The sequence below is a fragment of the Lacerta agilis genome, chromosome 6 (assembly GCF_009819535.1).
Source record: "Lacerta agilis isolate rLacAgi1 chromosome 6, rLacAgi1.pri, whole genome shotgun sequence".
NCBI classification, from domain to species: domain Eukaryota; kingdom Metazoa; phylum Chordata; class Lepidosauria; order Squamata; family Lacertidae; genus Lacerta; species Lacerta agilis.
Genome location: NC_046317.1, coordinates 57,876,217 through 57,896,933, shown reverse-complemented (window position 1 = coordinate 57,896,933; position 20,717 = coordinate 57,876,217). Strand labels below are relative to the sequence as shown.

At 42.7% G+C, this 20,717-nt stretch overlaps 1 protein-coding gene across 3 annotated transcripts in view; it reads left to right on the top strand.

The window, feature by feature from the left end:
* PLXNA2 (plexin A2) overlaps window positions 1-20,717 on the top strand; it is a 440,886-nt gene that overhangs the window by 261,789 nt on the left and 158,380 nt on the right. For all 3 annotated transcript variants that reach the window (XM_033152909.1, XM_033152910.1, XM_033152911.1), the window contains exon 5: window positions 7,862-7,962. In XM_033152909.1, the coding sequence (XP_033008800.1) occupies window positions 7,862-7,962 (101 nt within the window). The remainder of the gene's footprint in view (window positions 1-7,861; window positions 7,963-20,717) is intronic.

The following is a 20,717-nucleotide window of genomic DNA, read 5'->3' as shown; positions in this document are numbered from 1 at the left end:
TCTCTTTTTTATCTATCAATAATTTGTGTTTAATCCTCGGGCGTTTGCCCTGCCAGATAAATTTTGACAAATTTTTCTGCCATTCTTTTAACTGGCTTGTTCCCTTAATAACTGGTACCATTTGAAAGAGAAATAAGAGTTTTGGTAGAACCATCATTTTAACACTTGCTATTCTTCCCCACAGTGATAGGTTTAATTTGTTCCAAATTTCTAAATCCTTTTTAATTTCTTTCCATGTTGGGTCATAATTATCACTAAATAAATTTATATTTTTTGGAGACAACCAGATTCCCAGATATTTTACCTTTTTAACGATCAAAATGCCATATTTTTCTTGTATTTCTTCAATTTCCTTTTTATCTAGATTTTTAACCAGTATCTTTGTTTTCCCTTTATTTAGCTTAAAGCCAGCTAACTTTCCGAACTCCTCCATCACTTCTAACACTTTCCCCAGACTTTGTGTTGGTTCCTCCAGTGTCACCACCATATCATCCGCGAATGCTTTCACTTTAAATTCTCTTTTACCGATCTTAATTCCCTTAATATTTCTTGTATCCCTTATCTTATTTGCTAAAATTTCCAAAACGATGATAAATAAGAGCGGTGATATCGGGCAACCCTGTCTTGTGCCTTTTGTTATCCCAAACTTGTCTGTTAGTGTGCCATTGATCACCAATTTTGCCGTTTGTTCTTTGTAAATGGCCAATATCCCATTCATGAATTCAGCTCCCACCTCCATCTTTCTTAAAGTCTTTATCATAAACTGCCATGATACATTGTCGAATGCCTTTTCGGCATCGACAAAGACCAAGGCTGCTTTCTTGTCTATTTTTAGATCCAGATATTCAATTAGATCGACAATTGTTCTAATGTTGTTTTTCATTTGGCGTCCAGGGAGGAACCCCATTTGATCTTTATGAATTATTGTGTTTAAGACTTTTTTCAACCTCCCTGCCAATATGTCTGTAAATAATTTATAATCTAAATTCAATAATGAGATCGGCCGATAATTTTTCACATTCAACAAATCTGTGCCTTGTTTGGGGATCAACGTCACAAATGCCTCTTTCCAGGAGTCCGGAACCTTTCCACTGGTTAAGATCTTATTCATCACTTCCAATAATCTTGGTATTAGTTGCGGTGCCAAATCTTTATAATATTTAGCCGAAAGGCCGTCAGGGCCTGGGGCTTTCCCCCCTTTTAATTTCTGTATTGCACATTTCAATTCTTCCTCTGTAATTGGGGCATTTAGTTGTTCTTGGTCTTCTCTTGAGATTTTCTTTGGTTTATTCTCTTCTAGGTATGAGTCCATTTCTTCTTCCTTCTCTTGCTCCCTCTGGTATAAGTTCTTATAAAACTCCTGAAAAGCGTTTCTGATTTCTTTTGGATTATCTGTCACAACTTCTTCTTTTTTAATTTTATTTATTATGTTCTGCTCTTGTCTTTTTTTAAGCTGCCATGCTAATAATTTTCCTGATTTATTTGCATGTTCGAAATTCTTTTGCCGCAGCCATTTTAACTTCCATTCGATCTCCTGGTTTATCAATGTATCAAATTGATTTTTTAGTCCTTTAATACGCTGTTTCAGTTCCTCATTTCCTGGTTTTACAATTAATTGCCTTTCTTTGTCTTCTAGGTCTTTTAGAATCTCTTCCTTCTTCTTTTCTCTTTCTTTCCTTCTTCTAATTTCCTGCGCAATCATAAAGCCCCTTATCACCGCCTTACTAGCATCCCAAACTATATTCAAATCTGTTCCTTTATTTGCGTTTAATTCAAAATAATCATTTATTACATTCTTTGCTTTTTCTACCACTTTTTCATCATTAAATAAGCTCTCATTCATTCTCCATTTACTCTTGGCACCTTCTCCCTTCAACTCCATGTATATGGCATTGTGATCTGATAAGGTTCTCGGCTGGATCTCTATTTTGTTAACTCTTGACATCACTCCTTTGGTAACCCAGATGTAATCTATTCTTCCTGAACTTTGATTGGGCTGTGAAAAGTGTGTATATTGTTTTGTTATTGGATGTTTTGCTCTCCATGTGTCTATTAGGCTTAGATTATTTACCAATGTGAAGAAGGTCTTTGGTAGTTTGCCTTCTGCACCCAAACTTCTTGATGTTCTATCAATCGTTGGAGTCACTACCCCATTCAGATCTCCCATTAAGATTTGTTTTTGATCAGCATATTCCAACAATATTTCTTCAAGTTTTTTATAAAATTTAGCTTTCTTATTATTTGGGGCGTATACTCCTACTAACTGTATTTTTTCTCCCTGCCATATTATTTGCACAATTATTACTCTTCCTTCTTCATCTTTATAAACCAGTTTGGGTTCCAGCTTTTGTTTTACATAAAAAACCACCCCTCGTTTTTTCTTTTTGTCTGCTGTCACGAAATCTAAGCCTAATTTTTTATTTATCAAAATTCTTCTGTGTTTTCTAGAAATATGGGTTTCTTGCAGACATATAACATCCAACTTTTGTTTATTCAAAACATGCTCAACTTTATTTCTTTTGCATTTATTATTTAAACCATTTATATTCCATGACTGAAGCTTTAAAATCATATCTCCTTTCCGAGTTTCTTGTCCTTTAGGTCTTTTTGTTTATACTTCTTAGGTGTTGATGTTCTCCGGATCCTCTTTCTCCTGTATTTCTTCCTCTTCTCCCTCTTCACTTTCTTGACCACTTCCTTCTCCTTCTCCTTCTTCTTCCTCCTCCTCTTCTTCTACTCCTCCTGTTGCTCCTTCCTCCGTCGTTCCTTCTACTGCTTCTCTCGCCTTCTTTTCCTTCTTATCCTCCTCCAGTCCCAGCTCTTTCGGATACCGTCTTGTAAACTTCTTTAGTTCTTGCAGACTCTTAATCTTAAATCTCTTGTTTTTAAAGTAGAAGGTAAGTCCCTCAGGGAATTCCCATCGGAAACTTATCCCTTTTTTCCTCAGAATTCCTACCAATGTTTGATACGGCTCTCTCCTTTTCAAAAATCTTGTGGGGATTTCTTTATGTATAATTATTTCCCTTCCTCCTATTATTAGCTTCTGAGAATAGCTTAGTTTCAAAATTTCATTCTTAATATCCATCGAGTTAAACATTACCAAGCAATCCCCTGGTAGTTTTCTCGCTCTTGCTTTCGCTGACTTTACCCCAATCCTGAAAGCATTTGAAATAGAATATTCCACAATTTCTTCTTTGGTATTTAACCATCTGGCTAGTTCAATCACTATTTTTTTCCTTATATTTTCATTGGCTTCCACCGGAATCCCGCGAAATTTAAGATTAAGCTGTTTTTGCCTAAGTTCTAACATAGCAATATTGTCCAGCATTTCTTCCTGGACCCTGTTCAGGTCTCCTATGTCTTCTTTTACTTTTTCTGTTTCTTTCTTTGATTGTTTAACTTCTTTCTGGACTCTCTTTACTGAACTTTCTATTGTCTTAGATTTAATGGATAAATCTTTTAATTGTTCTGACAACTCTCCTACTACTTTCTCAAATTTCTGATCCATTGACTCTTGCAAGTCTACAATTTTTTTTTCAATATTCTGTTCACTTTGTCTTATCTCTTTTTTAATTTCTGATAATAGATTTTCCCATTCCTTTCCTTCCTCTTGTTTTGAAGGTCTTCTATCACCTGGTGTTGCACTCCCTTTAACTCCCTTCATTTTAATTCCTAATTTAAACTTCTGCTATTATTTTTTCAACCACCAGGGGGCTCTAGTCTCACTTCTCTATTATTTTCACCTTGCAACCTAATTTGAGCCTATAGGTGGCGCCAAATAACCTATGGAGAGCGTCTAACAAACATTCAGTCCAGCAGTCCCTTCACTTTACTTTCGATTTCTTTGTTCACCAGCTTCCCGAAGCTTCCCAAAGTTACTTTCAATTTCTTTGTTTCAGACCTGTCCCTTTCTTCGCCACTTTGTAAACGCTAAGAAGTCTGCAAGCCACCCAAACAGTTTTTCCCAGTAACAGTCGGTTTAAGGAGATTGTCCTTAAAAAGACGAAAGTCCACCTGCAAAGTAAAAACCCCCCCTCCCTCCCTAAAAGCTCCCCAAAAGCGACTTCCGGCGGCGACGCAATCGCCGGGTGGTCGAGGGCTGCTTCGGGTCCGAAGCGCCCTGTCCATCCCGGGGGTCAGGAGCCCCGCTACCGCAAAGCGGGGCTCCGGTTGGGGTGCGGGAAGAGCGTCCCGCACCCTGGGCTCCCCGGCAGCGCCCGCGGAGGCTCCGAACCCTTCCCTCGCTCCCCCTGTAAAGGGGGAGTGGGGGTGAAGGGACAACCGGAGCCGGGCTTCGGGGACATGCCCCAACCGGGATGCAAATGCGGCGACAGAGCCCGCGGTGAGCGTCTAAGTTCTACCTGTGAAGAATGGAGCTAAAGGAACCCGGTGGTCGTGAGTAAAGAATTTGAGTAGAAATCGTGCTTTTGGGACGATCCGGGGGGAAGGAGAAGGGCAGCCTGCCTCCCTCCCTTCGAGCTCAAGAATCTAACCAATTTGAGTGATTACTGCTACAGAACTGGTTACAATGTATTTAAAATCGACACATGAGACTGGCAAACTTTTCTTTCGGGAAGTTAACTAGAGGAAAATATCTCCATTTAAAGTTGCGGTATTTGCGCTCCAGCTCAGGAAAATGGCGACGAACAAAGAGGGGAGTAGAAATACGACACCCACTTCCTCCTCCTCTGCCAGTATGTTGGGTTTCGTCCTTGAACTGGTATTGAACTCTGGACTAACGGATGAACAGAGACTCACTGCCTTGAAGGTGGAACTGCTTTGTAGAAAAGTCAAAGTCTTGTGTGGGGGTCTGAAATGGAACCAATTGCCCACAGAGGAGGCTTTTAAAACTTTTGACATTTTGGAAGAATGCCTTGCCAAGGAGCTGAGAGGGTTGATGCAAAGTTGGAGAGAAATGAGTGAGCTACTTCGGAGAAGAAATTCGCTTTCTGGGGGTGGCAGCCCCAAGGCGACGTCAAGATTTCTTATATCCAGTCCCCGAGGTGTGAGCTCGGGGGCCAGGGACAGAGAATTAAGGTATTTACAAGAAGAAAAGAAATGTTACAAAGAACCGAAGAAGCTGAGAGATGATGAGATGGATACCTCTGATCTCGTGGCAAGGAGAGATTTGGACTGTGCCTGGATCTGTGGACGTTTGGAGAGGGAAGCTACATGGAAGTTTAGTGCTGAAGCCACCAGGAGAAGAATAATGGACAGAGGGGGTGTGGGGTGAAGCATTAAGTAAAATTTAAGGTAGCCTGATATGGTAAACTGAAATCGGAGGGTGAATACTGTCAACAATTTTCTGTTATATTTTTTATTTGAACATGAAAGGAGATATTTCAAGTTATCATGTTATTAGCAGCAATCTTAAGGATAGAAGAGATAGATTTGATCGAATGAGTTGTGAAGATCTGTGAGGGGGAGTATAAGTAAAGTGAATTTAAGTGGATTAAGTTTATGGATTAAGAGGATTGAGATCAAGATGTAGAAAAGATAAGAAATCGATAAGAATAAATGAAGAAGAATTATGACGAGGTATTATTATGATGATGTATTTTTAGTAAAACGTTGAAGATATAATTGATTGTAATTATACAACTGAATTTAATTTCTTTTTTCTTTTTTAGGAGAAATGGTTATAAAATAGATTAAGGATATAAACTCGAAGGTGAAAAGGCAGGGGAAGTCAATAGTCAAGATATGGAAATAGGAATTTTTTTTTTTTCTAGAAAGATGCAATAAGAAAACTTGACATTGTTTGTATTTGTTTTATTTGTTTTGCATTTGTTTAATTGTAGGTGTGGGTGTGGGTATATGTTGTTATAGAAAAATGCCAATAAATTCTTATAAAAAAAAAAAAGCTCCCCAAAAGCTCAGTCCAGCAGTCCGGCAGTTTATGTTCTCCGTTCTTCTCCGCAGTTCTCTTGAATCCCTCTGCGATGGTCAAGCGATGTTTGTAATCCAAGGGGTCGTTACCCCTAAACTTTAAATCAGCCCAACGCAAAAGTAAATTATAATCCACAGGGTCGATACCCCTAAATTCTTTTCCTCGTCTGCCAGATCAGTCTTCTCACGCCTGCCGGTTTAATCTTCTCGTTCTTTTAGAGAGGGGGGGAAACTATATGTTTTCAATGTCTCAAAGGGCCTCAACAAAGCAGATTCGGGGCTCTGTAAAGTTCTCATAAATCAGAAACAGCCTTTCCTTTCCGTGCCGCCAGCTCCTTCTCCTCTCGCTTACACTGTCCCGTTTACTAACACCGCGGCAAGCCTCCATTCGCTAGTACAGCGGCTTTCCCCCCCATGAGATCTTTTGGTTTCTGCTTCCTCTAAGTTCTCTCTTATTCTTTTATTTCAACTTTCTGATCAGTCCGGTACGTTGCCTTCCCGGGTGATCAGTCCAAAAAATATTTACTCACTTCACAGGTACGTCGATTCTTTGTTCGCCTTGCACAGTCATGCCCAGCGCCATTTTTACGCCAGAGTAAGGACGGACTCCCTTTTTGCGTCTCTTACTCCCATTCAAGATTCTATCCGTGCCAATTCTTCAGATGCAGGCAGCTCCGATCTTTCTCGCTGTCCCGCTCTTCTTTATTTCTTAATCTTTTAAATTGGAAGCGGGCTGCTTTCATCCGGATCTCGAGGCTTTGCGCCGCCGAGGGGGGTGCGATGTTCCCGTTTCGCGTCCGCTTCTCACCCTTTCCCCCAAAGTTTATGCTCAAACCTTGGGTTTCGGGGTGCAGCAAATGACGCTGCCGGGTGCCTTGACCCTCAAGGTAACCCCCCTTGAGGTGACCGGGTCCGCTTTAGCCTTTGCGCGACCCCTTTTTCCCCCTCAGTACGCTCGGATCTCCCAAGAGGGAAATTCCGCGATCCGACGATGGCTGCAGCTCCACCGGAAGTCATATACATCATAGACTCCATAGTCTGATAGGTGATTTTTTTTTTTACCCCCTCCCCTGGGCCTGCACCCCTGGTAGGGGCCAGTTTTGCCAAGCCCTGGGTACACCTCTGATCTTAAAATAAGTGATATGATATGATATGATAATAAAAAGTGGTGGAAACATCTGAACTTGAGTGGAACATCAAGGAATCAGAATGATTGTGTTTGCTAATGTGATGCTCCGCATGATAGTTTGGGCCATTGTAAACAGAAAACTGTCTCCTTGTTAACTGTGGCTAAGAACTCAGAAGCTGGCCTCAGAAATACATTCTCCATTCTGGCAGCCTCTCCTTGTCTGCCTGTGTGCAGTTAAGGGAAATGTCAGCACCCACCTCAGCTATGCTTAAGACAATGGACCTGGTCCATTGGGGCAAATGGGGGCCTGCCCCACCAGTCTTAACTTGCTCTCACCTGTCTGCTTGCTTACTTACAACTGGTTCAGGGGAGGGAACTACCTGTCACCCAATAAAGGTGAGCAAAAACTGATTTGGTCCCCAAACCAGACCTGACCCCAGATTGGAATGGGATCAGACAATCAGTTTCTTCAAACAGTGTCTGAAGCTGAGTGATGTCAAGCACCTTCCCTAAAACAAGGGATATTAGCAACTGAGCACAGCTGTCATAAACTTTCAGAGGCAATGTGTTTCTTTTCAGCAGCAGGCACACTTGCTTTCTTAAGGGCTGCAGCTAATCATCACCCACAGAGATGCATCCATCACATATTGGGCCCACATTAGAATGAAAGCAGTGGTGGGAAGGAGCAATCTATTTACATACATTTCTAAGAATGTTACATGTTTTAATTTTAAAATTTATGTGCTCACTCACTGCAAAAAGTTCAGCAGTGCATAGTTTGTTTTCTTGATTTATTGTGCAAACAAGACGAGTGAATGTTTGCTTTATTCCCTTTCTTTCTAGGTGTCTCAGGTTCCCGTTGAATCATGTGAACAGTACACAACCTGTGGAGAATGTCTGAGTTCAGGAGACCCTCACTGTGGTTGGTGTGCTCTGCACCATACGTAAGTTCAGCATTAACTGGTGATTATTATCTTAAGATCAACTCAAATACATCTTAATTCTTTCCATATGTGGTGCCATTATTACTTAATTAATGCAATTCTAAAAGCCACCATCACTATACCAGTTAGTTTTTTTTTTTCTTAGTTCACATGATAAAAATCTTTCAGCTTTTAGAGAATACTGCATTTTGTAAGAGAGAAATTAATGCAAAAGAGTAAGGCAACATGGAATGTTCCTTCAGGACACTAAATCTTGTATACACACATATTTTAGGCATCTGAGTGATCCCTAAATCTTGCATTGTTTTCAAAAACACTATGAGCAGAATCATTTGTATTTTCACAGGCAGTCACTTCAGCACAATAATCCCATTTTCATTTACATCGGTATTGTGATGTGGCTGTAAGATCTGGCCAAATAAATGAGATGGAAAATAAATGATATGAAACTTATGATGCTTTCAAATAATAATAGTAATCATTTTCAGCTTCCAAGTTACATAGACATGTGTTTTTACCATTAATGTGATGCATTCATTAGACTTTTTCTTATATCAAACTCCAGAAACAGCCACAATCTCCTCTAAAACCTGCTTATTTTAGCACAAGATTGTCAGTTCAATCTTATTGCAATGTCTCTCCTGTACTTTGTTTTCTCCTTGCTTCTATTTCTTTTCTACAAAACAAGCTACCGCACACCTGCCAACAGCCTTTCCTGGCATCAATCACTTCCCTTACATTGTAACCTAACAGAATCACTGTTTAAATACCACTTAGAAATTTCAGAAAGGCTGTACACTTCAGTCTCTGGCTTAAACCCTGCAAAGTAATGAAATTGTCCAGGCTTCCTAGCCTAGCTATTCTCCACTGAGCTTGTCGGTGTCTGCTGGGACAAAGGATAAAGGTTTTCTAGGCAACATCCTGGGGAAAGCTTAGGAAGCTGTGCCTCTGAATTATTGAGGTGTTTGGCATCTTTTTCTCTCCCACAATGGCAATGCTGCCTCAAGCGGAAGGGGTGCCTAAAGTCTGAAGGAGGGAGAGACCTGGAGTTCACTTATAGAAAGGAGTCCAAAAAACCGCTTGGGCCTGTTGCCAGCACTCCCATTAAATGTTTAGCAGTTGGGGTGGAGGCAAAGGGTACCCACACAATAGCAGCTGGCAAAATGCCCATGCAGCAGGTGTTGAGAGAGTGACAGGGAGAGAGCAGAGGAAGGCTCTGATGAAATATCCTGATTGGATCAGAGACCTGCATATAGCAGGCTAATTTCTATGCCACTTTGTCAGAAGGCATTTAACTTCCAAGGCTCGTTGTGACATTATAAAACGACAACAAACAGTTTTGTCTTTAACCTGCTCCTCATGCCATTTTTAAGTCAAAGTAAAGCAAATGCAGATGGGTTTTCTATAAAGTGCAGCTTCTGTTTGGGCATAAAAATAAGCACTGGGTTTTCAAAAATACTAAGCATCCAGTTGCATGCAGACTCTCAACAAAATCTTTCTACATCACAGTTCTACTGGAACTGGGGAAGCTGTAGTCAGAAAGGGTGGCTCTCCCTCTCCCTCCCTCCCCCCTCTCTCTGCAACTTTTAAAGGTGTAAAAGTTGATTAAGAGCCTAGATTTGGCAAGTGAAAGCAGTATACATAAGTATAAGTACATGGGTGTTCAGAAGCCTCTCTGAAGGAAGAAACCTACGGTACATTTTTTAAAAATTGAACCATCTTGGGATCACATTCTGCAACATTCCTCTTGGCCTGATTCTCAAGTTTGAAGCTAAACTCACTAGGGTTGTTGTTAGGGCAGTGGCAGGGGCTGCTGTTAGGGCTTAAGCCATTTTAGAGCAATGTTTTGTGCATTCTGATCAGCTCTGGGTGCATATTGATTGCCTCTGACTTTCTGTCCTCCCTCCTTTCTTTTCTACTGGTGCAATCTACTGTGTAAGCCCTTTCTTCTCCAGAGTTTTGTGCAGTGGGTGGGTACCTTAAAACAAGGTTAGCCAGGGTGGTGTCTTCCATATGTTGTTAGATTGCAGTTCCCATTATCCCTTACCATTGACCATTCTGCCTAGGGCTGATGAGAAGCTGAAGTCCAACAGTATCTGAAAGGCACCATGTTGGCTACCTCTCTAGTTGTTGTTTAGTTGTTTAGTTGTGTCCGACTCTTTGTGACCCCATGGACCAGAGCACCCCAGGTGCCTCCCACAGTTTGGTCAAACTCATGTTAGTAGCTTCGAGAACACTGTCCAACCATCTCATCCTTTGTCGTCTCCTTCTTCCCCTCTTAAAACATGCCATAGGTCCATCCTTCCACTACATAGGCTAGGGTAAGCTTAGTGACTAGCTTTGCTACATTTGCAGAGGTTCAGCCTATAATCCTAAACACATTTGCCAGGAAGTAACTGTTATTACTTAATAGTAACCTCACTGGAAGGACAGATCCTGAAGTTGAGGCTCCAGTACTTTGGCCACCTCATGAGAAGAGAAGACTCCCTAGACAAGACCCTGATGTTGGGAAAGATGGAGGGCACAAGGAGAAGGGGACGACAGAGGATGAGATGGTTGGACAGTGTTCTCAAAGTGACTAGCATGAGTTTGGCCAAACTGCGGGAGGCAGTGAAAGATAGGCGTGCCTGGCGTGCTCTGGTCCATGGGGTCATGAAGAGTCGGACATGACTGAATGACTGAACAACAACAACAACAACCTTTATGAAGGCAGCGAGACTTACTTCTGAGTAGACATGCATAGGTTTGTGCTGTCAGCTGTTCTTTTTTTTTCTTGACCTGCAGAGGCTTAGTATGAAAAGGTTTGAGACTGTGTGGCTCAGACTCTTATGTTCCAAGACCAGAAAGAAAGATTAATAGATTAGTTAGCCTGACCTCATGCATTATACCTTGCATAGACCACAGATGTTGAACCAGTAACTCCTGCAAAATCCTTCTAATCACTGCAAAACATGTTTTGCTGGGAGTTGAACCTTAGACCCCTTGCTCCTCCAGATGGATTCTTGTTCTTTGACCAGAAAGTGTGGCAGGTTCACTGCTTTTCGTTGTTCAGACAAACAGGGAATACCTAGCTAATTGCAGTCTCTTTTGATTAAGCTGTTCAAGCCATGGCACAAGGTCTTTTCTAGCATAATATTGCCTATATTTCTTCCCTTTCCCAATGTGTCCACAATAGAGAGGTCAGGAGTCATTTGGGAGGCCAGCAACGGAAAATAGACCAGTGCCTGTTCTGAAAGAGATCTGAGAGAGCTGTCTGACAGTGCCTTCTTGAGGATTAATGGGCAGACAGTCAGCAATGTATGGAAAGTAGCTTACAACATTTGGCCAAAGAAGAAAAAGGGATATGCAAGACTGATTCATACATCTATTTTTCATGCATCTGGTGTAGCTTTCAAAGGGAAACGAGTAAACCTTCACTGCAATGCGCCTGTATCTAGAACCTGCACATTTGCCACAAAGAAATGTCTCCTGCCCCTCACTTGAAGCATGAAAAGCAAGGGTGAGAGTCAGTGGCATATCTGCTTTCCCTACTTTGGCATGACATCTGCAGCTGCTGTCAGGTTCACACCTACACAGATACAAAAACACTTGTGATTCATGAAGACAGAACAGAAACTGCAAGCAAGAATACTCGTCTCCAGAGAAAGTACTTAATTTGAGTCAGGCAGAGCCCCACTGCTGAGCAAGAAAACCTGTTTTTAAAGCTAGCATTCATCCCTAAATTGTGTAATCTTCTGAAAGAATCTCCCTCTGAGTAAATGCCAAATGACCACAGCTTCTCCCATTAAAGGGCAGTTTTTAGACAGACTCAGGTCTTACTTGGTTTGAAAGCAACCACTGGCTTGCTCCTACTTTCTCAATAGACTTGACATCAATCAGCTTTGGCAGAGGTGATCCTTAATTGTCTCCATTGAAACAGTGTTTCTCAGCCAGCTGTGGTGTACTTGAAGCAAACAGGAGTCTCAAGGAAGAGTCAGGATCCTTGAGTCACTGATACTTCTAAGGTTGCTTCCAGACGACCTGTTTATTGAGCATTCATCCTGATTTATTTGCACAAAGTTAGTGGGGAGATTATAGAATGTTAGTTGTTTCCTGGGCATTCATTTTGATTTGGTTGCAATAAGTTTTTATGATGCAATAAGTTTTTGCAGGCATCTATCACCCGAAACAGAACACAGTTGGGACAAGAATTGATGAAGCACCATTGCAATAATTGTGATGACTTACTAACACCACAGAGCCAGTCAGTGGCAAAGGAACATTTCAGCCTCTGGGACCCTTATTCCCAGTTCTGACATGCACCTATTCTTAGTATAACCCCAAAATCCATTCTTAGGTAACAATTGAAATGCAAGGCAAGATGTGACACTTTCTAGGTTTACAGATCAGAATAAAAATCTACTGGTCCCAAGGCAGCCAAATGCAGCATGGAGTTGCAAGTTTATACAGAACATGCTACAGTGGCTCTGTTCAGTCTAATCATATTTTATCAGCCTCTCCTTAGAATTTTCCTGCCTCAAAAATATCTTCTTTGAGCACTGATTATTTTTTAAGCCCTAGTCTGAACCTTATGAATAACTGTGTTAATCTTACTGTTCCCAGAGCTGCTCTCCTATTTGCTTGGAGGCTTTTAGCACATGAGTGTTTGTATTTCAGTTGTCAGCTCTTGCTTCTAATTGTTATGTTCCCTCCGTCAGCTGGGTCAGTTGCCTCAATGATCTGCACAGAAGAGGTTGGAGGTCAAGGCAGTTCACATATGTGCAAATGTGTATGGTAAATCCGGTCTTTGGGTGTTTGATTTTCGTTGTTGTGTATACTGTGTATATACGGACAATGACAATAAATAAATCTAAATTTTTAGGGGGCTGATAAAGGCAGATAAGAATATGGACATTTGGGGTGGTGATATCATTTTATGGCCAACTTTTAAATGCTTGAGGCTCCTTGCCATGATCCCTTGGTTGAAGATGTCAGGCAGAATTATAGGTCACTCAGCATTCCCAATCTGTGAATGACGGGCCACCTCCTCTTCAGCTGGGGCTCTCAAAATTCACATCTGATTCAACAGTGCATGCATGAGTGCACTTTGCTTCTACCAAGCTCTGGACACATGCACAGAGTTCATTTCAAATTTTTGTACAAATGCAAAATAGCTCATTTTTAGGATTTGGAGAAGAACTCATTATTCCACACACTTATAGACAGGTTGGTGGTGGGTGATGATAGTGGGAAGCTGGTGAAAAGAGAGCATGTTTTGAATATGGAACAACCTTCACACTGTCCCCAGGGGCCTGCTTGCTGCTGTTAGAAATGAGGGGTGCTAAAGCCAGGAAGTTGAGCGAGGAAAAGGGCCCACAAACAGCTTAACTAAAATAAGAGGGCAGAGTATGGAGTCGGTTCTGAAGCAGGAACCAGAAGATAGTGTAGGACAGGAGTTCTGCTACAAAGAACATGGCTCATAGAATCATAGAATTGGAAGGTCCCTTGAAGATAATCTAATTCAACTTCTGCAGATGCAGAAAATGCACAGCTACTCCTACAGCATCTCTGATAAGTGACAATTCAGTTTCTGACAAATGAGAGTCCACCTTAAAGAGGATTGGTTCCCAAATATTTTATAGAACCCACGTGCAAGTCCTATTCAAGATTGCTACTTTTCTTCCTTTTATGGACATTCCAGTGATGCTGAAAACTACTTTGTTGAGTCCCCACCTGTTGTACAGCTTTTTAATGCACAAAACCTCTGTCAGGAAAACTATTCTGGATGCTTTCAGTTAGAGATGAATGATGATCTTGATTTTATCTTCCCCTAACATTACATCACAGCAAGATCCACCAGCATCAAATCAAGGGTGAAAGTTGGTGGCAGCAAATATGTTCCGAGGCCCTTGAGAAACACTGTTCACCTCATCACAACCTTTCTGCCCTGGATTTTGCTTTGAGCAGTATTCAGCAGCATATCTTCATGCCATACTTCACTTCATGCCATACTTCAGAAAGCCTTGGCTTCTCCATAAAATCTCATTTAAAAAGAAAATCGATGTTAAAATGGAAGGAAAGAATGTTGTCTTGTGTGCAAAGTATCCAGCAGCTGGTGTGCCTACTAAATGACAGTGTCTCCATGTTAAACTGAAAAGAACGGAAGATCTTATTCCTCCTCCTCCTCTTCCTCCTTCTTCATTAGCCACCCTGTTGTTCTGGTGGCAGGTAGAGCCCACAAGGAGACTGCTAAAGAGTCTCCTTGGTCCAGTAGGATCTATAACTTGCAGGGCTCCTCCATATGCTGCTGTTTGCTACTATGTTATTGTCTCCAGACCTATTTATCTCTGTTAGGTCTGTTGCCATAAATAGTATGATAAAAAAGAGCCATTCCAGCAAGTCAATGAGATAAAGGCTCCAGTCAAGAGCTCACTTTAGAGCAATCTCGCCGATTCACTTAAAACACAATAATTCTTTTCTTTGGCAGCATTCATATTTTGGTCCATTATATTCAACTAAAGGAGAAGGGTGCAGGGAGAAAATAGCGTTATCAATTGCCAGGTATAACTGTGGCTGTTTGCAAAGGGAAAATGGTTAGTACTCCCCCATGCCAGTGCTTGTGGGGGGGACTATTGAGAAGCAAATGGTTTTTCAGTGAAGATTCCTGGTTTTGTGAGCTGTTCTTGTCACCTCATCTGGAGGAAGTTTGTCACAGAAAGCTTAAGAGTCTATGTTAAGCAGTCAGCATGTCTGCTTATGTAGACATTTTTACGCTAGCTTGAATCCAGCCATCACAAAAGGAAAACATTGAAACTGGTTTGTTTGTTTTTTGCTATGTGCATTGAAACTGTTTTTTGTTTTTTGTTTGTTTGTTGCTGTGTGCTTGCTTTTCATTACATCTGGTCTCAATAGAAAGAGAAAAACTAAATCCTCTTGCTCTACTTACGATAGCCAACATGGAGGTCTCCAGAGGTTGGGCTACAACTTCCATCATCCCCAGCCAGCATGACCAATAATTATGAATTATGTGAGCATAAGTTCAGTAACATATGGAGAGCACCACATTGGCTACTCCTGGCTCACAGTAACAAAATGCTTCTAACAGTAGTTTGAAGAAGGAGTCTATAGAAGGGCATAAAGTTCTGGTGTGGGGCTCCAGAGTCTTTCAGCATTTATTCATAAATATGCCATATGTCCAGAGTGGCTAATGTGGTGCTTTCCAGATGTTTGGGACTGTGGTTGCCATTGGCACTATACTGGCTACCTCTGCCATACTGATTTCATACTAAAACATTGCGCCTGGTGGAATTCATATAGTACTAGTTCCCATGTGTTTGTCTAACACACAATGCAAAATCTTAAATCAAAGTGGCTAGAAGATAGACACACATCTACCTTCTTAAAGAACTGTTGTATGAAAACTGTCTCCCTAGCAGAAGGGGCAAACTGACAACTCTCAGGCAGAATGTGTGTGTGTGTGTGTGTTTAAAAAAAACATTGTTGCAAGGGGTGTGTGTCTGAAGATCATATTATTGATCTTCCTTGAAAACTACTAGCAGAGCAGTCTATAGCTCTGAAAATGTAGAAGTGTCTTGCAACAGCTGAAGACAGGCCCCATCCAGGTTCACTGTGCCACATTCACCTGTGGGGATTGAAACATACCAGATAATTCAAATTCAAAAGAAAAGAAAAGAAATTTCCTAGAAAAAATATTTTTACTTCCTCTATTCCTTCAAAAGAAACTGGGCAATGAGCATGAAAACAGACCCCATTCCCCTCCAGATAAATTTGTTTTACTTTCCTCTGCCAGGCAAGGCCATGGACCATGAATGCCACCTTTTGTTCTGGGCCTCCTGCCCCATCCTCATCATGTGCCTTGTTATTTACCCTGCTGCACTGAATGGCACTGCAGGCAGAACTATAGCATCCATGGTGCTTTTTTAGTAGCACTCCTTCTTACAACTTTCTCAAAGCTGTTTCTTAGTGTGCTCAATGACCTCTTAGCCTCTCGTGATGAAGAAAATGGAAAGATGGAGGGACGATTAGCCTTTTCTCTCCATTTTTCTTCATTTTGATAGGAGCTCAAGAGTTTCAGCCCGCTCTGGGGGCCTTCTCAAATGAAATGGCTTTGGTGATGAGCCAGGTGTCCAACACATGCCAGCTGCAGTGCTCATAACTCAGCTTGTGACACGTAATGGCTTCTGTTCAAAGAGGAGCGTTGGTGTGTGGGGGGGAGAGCCTGGGAGACTCAGGCATGATAACAGGCCTTAACTCTAGTGTCTCCAGTGTGAGGAAGAGGAATTCAAGCTTCAAGCCCCTTCACCTCTCTGGGAAGGAGATTACCGGTAATTAGCCACAGGTTTTGTTTTTAACTAAAGCATAGGTGTCACGCTGCTCTTGCCTTCCTCTGGCATTAGGTTTTTTAAGTGTGAGTGGCTGCATTTTCTAATGTTTAGGGGGGGAGAGAAAAGGGCCACAAGCAGACACAGAGTGTTGGCTATTCAGTCTCCATAACAGGCTCCGTTTCCAACATACAAAACCAGGCATAGGCAAACACGGCCCTCCAGATGTTTTGGGACTACAACTCCTATCATCCCTAGCTAACAGGACCAGTGTTCAGGGATGATGGGAATTGTAGTCTCAAAACATCTGGAGGGCTGAGTTTGCCTATGCCTGTATAAAACCATGTCTCCTTCATTTTTAGACTTTAACCAAGAGAATCTTTTTGTTTGGTTGGTTGGTTCTTGTTTTGTTTAAAGATTGTATCCTCAGAGGTTTCCATTGTTGGCATCTGTCTGTCTCAGGAGTTAGCTGTAGAAATTGATGCAGGAGAGACATGTTTGGTTGCAGCTGAGGCAGCTGAAGGTGTTCAGTTGTGCTAGTTACAGGTAGGTAGATGTGTTGGTCTGCCGTAGTCGAAACTAAATAATTTTTTTCCCTTCCAGTAACATCTTAGAGACCAACTAAGTTTGTTATTGGTATATACATCTAAAGAAGTGTGCATGCACACAAAAGCTCATACCAATAACAAACTTAGTTGGTTCAGTTGTGCTGCTACAGATGCAACATGGTGTTTCTTCTCTCTGTGCTCCTCCCAGCAGTCATTTATCCTCTGGTCACTACTATGGATACATGACTGGACTATCATCTGTTAATTGACTTTTTGAAGAATTTTAAAATGGGAACTTTATATTTTAAAAAATCTGCTTTCAGCTGAAGGTGCTAAGGCCTATCTGATGCTGATGGGAGTTGTGGTTCAACAACATCTGGGGTGGGGGGCACAGTGTTAGCTAGTACTGCCCTTTGCTCACCTGAGCCTGAGCCTCTTTCAGACATTTATCATGACATTAATATTCCTGGGCAAGATAGTGTTTTTAATTGTGTATGAAAAATTAGCAAAAAAATAGCAAGTTTTCTTTAGCCCACTCTCAGCCCTAGGCAACAAAGCCCAAATATATTAGAAAATGGGGTTTTTCTAAAACAGGACTGTCGGAATACGTTTCACGGATCCGCCATGGATTCATATTTATTTGGTTATTTTATAAGTTTTTCGAGGTTTACTTTTGGTATAATTGCGCGTAAAAGCGAAAGTGAAAGCATGAATGAATAGTGTGGTTCACTTATGAGATTAATCCGCCTTTATTTTGTAGATCCGGTCATGTTCAAAATTGTTAATGAGCGTTAAACTTGCTTCCCGCCTTTTTGGAAGGCAGCAACAGTGATTTTATTGGTTAAAGTACTAATGATGATGTCACGTTTGTTCCCTAATAAAAGGCAGAGGCACCCCGCTTAGGCACGTTCGTTCTTTTGCGGAGATCGCACGTTCTTCTTATGTTCTTTTAGTTGGGTTTTAGTTGAAGTCAAGTTTAGTTTAAGGGATTAGGAGCGGGCTGGATGGGTTGGATGGGTTTTTCTTTAGTTAGAGTTAGATCGCGGAAGATCATTCGGTTTTGGTTTTAGTTAGGTTTTCTTATAGGTTAGCCTAGGGTTAGGCCCGCGGAAGATATTTCGGTTTTAGTTTATTTAGTTAGCCTCGCGGAAGATTGGGCGCGCAGGGTCTTTAAGCTTAGGAGAACTTAGCTTAGGGGACGAGCCTACGCGGGTTCTGCCGAAGCCACTAAAGATACAACCGGTGTCTGTCTTCCTTTGGGGTTAACGGGGAGAGTAAAGTAAAATTTTTAATTTTCTGTAAATTGGTCCGTCTATTCAGAGTCAGGGTACATATTTTATTTCACGAGGCAACGTTTCTTTAAAGAAGGCAATTAGGAACTCACACACCACCAGAGTCTTCAATTGGCTTACTCATCATCCTTCAGACTGTGAGGCTTGGCCGGCGACCGTGCCCAAAAGCACGCGGAACGCTGGCCGCTTTCCCCGCAACTGGTACCTCGTGCATAACCAGCCCAAGGCCGTGCACGAGGAGCTCCAGCACCCATACCCCGACAAGTGGTGCCCCGTGTGAGGCGAAGCGTAGTCGGAAATCGCTTCCACGAAGACTCCGGTTAAAGGCAACATATCGGAAGTGGCTCGGAAACAGACGTTGAGAGGTGAGGTATAACGGCCCGGTTCATCCAGGATTTCGCTGCAGTAGCACGAATCCACCGCTTGCCCAAAGTACTGTAAATAGAAATTGCGCGCGTGTATATTTTGCCCCAAGGGGTCCCCGGGTAGAGCGGCAAGGAGTTTAGTGTAAGCCTACGGGCAGAGTAAGGTCTTCCCTAAAGCCTACGGGTGGGAAGGGTCTGGCAAAAGCCTACGGGTGCCAGGTTTTTCGGTCAAAGCCTACGGGTAGGGCCGGTGTCTCCCGAAAAAGCCTACGGGTGGGAGGGAAAGGTTTTCTGGCTAAAGCCTACGGGTGCCAGGTTTTTCGGTCAAAGCCTACGGGTAGGGCCGGTAGCCCCTAGTAGAAGCCCACGGGTGGGGGTGGAGGTTTTCTGGCTAAAGCCTACGGGTGCCAGGTTTTTCGGTTAAAGCCTACGGGTAGAACCGGTGTCCCCTAGTAGAAGCCTACGGGTGGGGGAGGAAAAGTTTTGGAAAAGTGCTAAAAATGGGCTCCTCACTCTCAACTGCTCAAGTTAAATTTTGTGAAGATTTATTGTACCTTTTGAAAAGAAATGGTCACCCTGTCTCTGAATCAGAAGTAGAGCTTTTAGTTAAAATCATTGGGGAAATTTGCCCCTGGGTCCCTAAGGAGGGAACGAAAGATTTAGCCTCATGGGAAAGGATCGGGTTAGAATTCATGGCCAACCCGAAAATCGGAATTCCTGTACAATTGGTATGGAGCAAAGTAAGAAACTGCTTTCAACAAATCGCTCCAAGAAATGTTTTGCTTAATGGAACAGTGAATTTAGGAAATACTGCTTTTAATAGTGCCCCTGTGCTGCCGCTTGCGGTTGTGCCATTTTCGGCCCCCTCGCAGCAGCCAGTTCAGGCCCCGTTGTCGTACACGCACTCGCCCTTGTCCAATTTGTCGTTGCCAGATTCATTGCCGCCTGTGCCGGTGCAGCAGACGCCGTCGGCCTTTCAAGCCCCGCCGCGGACTGCCCCACCGCCAGTCGCTCAGCAGTCATCGCAGGCCTTTTACCAGCCAGCGATCTCAAGTCAGCAGCAGCCGCGGACCTCGCTCCAAGCAACGGTCCCGCTTCCTCCATCGCAAGCCGCGCTTTTGCCAGCGATCCAGCAGCAGCAGCAGCAAGCAGCCTTTTTGCCAGCAAACCCTGCTGCCCTGCAGGCCGCGCTCAAGCCAGCAGCTCCAGTTTTGCAGCAAGCTGACTTCCAATCAACAGCAATCCAAGCTTCAATGCAAGCAGCACAACAGCAATTTACCAGCCCTTCAGCACCTCCGATGCCAATGCAGATTCCAAGACAAGAGCAAAGCCAAACAATGATGATCCAGATGCCAGGACTTGCAGTACAGAGCCAACAACCTTATGCTCCAACTCCAAGTCAGCCATCTTGTCTTCATCCAACTCCAAGTCAGCCATCTTGTCTTCATCCAACTCCAAGTCAGCCATCTTGTCTTCATCCAACTCCAAGTCAGCCATCTTGTCTTCATAGTCAGCCATCTTCAAGGCATCCAGATATCAAAGACTCTTTAGCGCCATCTAGTGGCTCATCATTTGGAAAGCATCAAGAAGATTTAAACTCACTGATGCCACCTACAGATCCAACAGCAATGCAACCCATCTGCAGAACTCAAGCTTTGGAAGCAGCTTTGGGACAAATAGACTTTAGTGCTGATCCAATGCACATTTTTCCAGTGATTCGTGCCAATGGAGGACAACCTGCAAGATATCAAGCCATTCCTTTTGAAACACTACGTGAACTGCGGAAAGCCATACGCGAAAATGGACTTCAAGCTCCTTATACTAGAAGTTTACTTGAAGGACTGTCCACTAGTAGACTTCTGCCATCTGATTGGAAGTTGATACTTCGCACCTTTCTGTCGCCTACAGATGCTCTTCTGTGCCTGCAAGAGTGGAAAGAAGTAGCAGCCAGACGTGCAACGCCACTCGCCACAGAAGATATGCTCACAGGATCAGGACATTACTCCAATCTCAATCAACAGCTAGCCATACCTGATGCTGCACTCGTCACCATAGCAGACATCGTAGTCAAAGCTTGGCGCAGATTACCCAATCGCACAGATGCCAGCTCAGTATCAGGATTCGCTGCAGTTAGGCAAGGTCCAAAAGAGCCTTATGGGGACTTCGTGGATCGCCTGATTGTTGCAGTGGAACGCCAGATAGAAGATCGTCATGCCAGAAACATGCTGA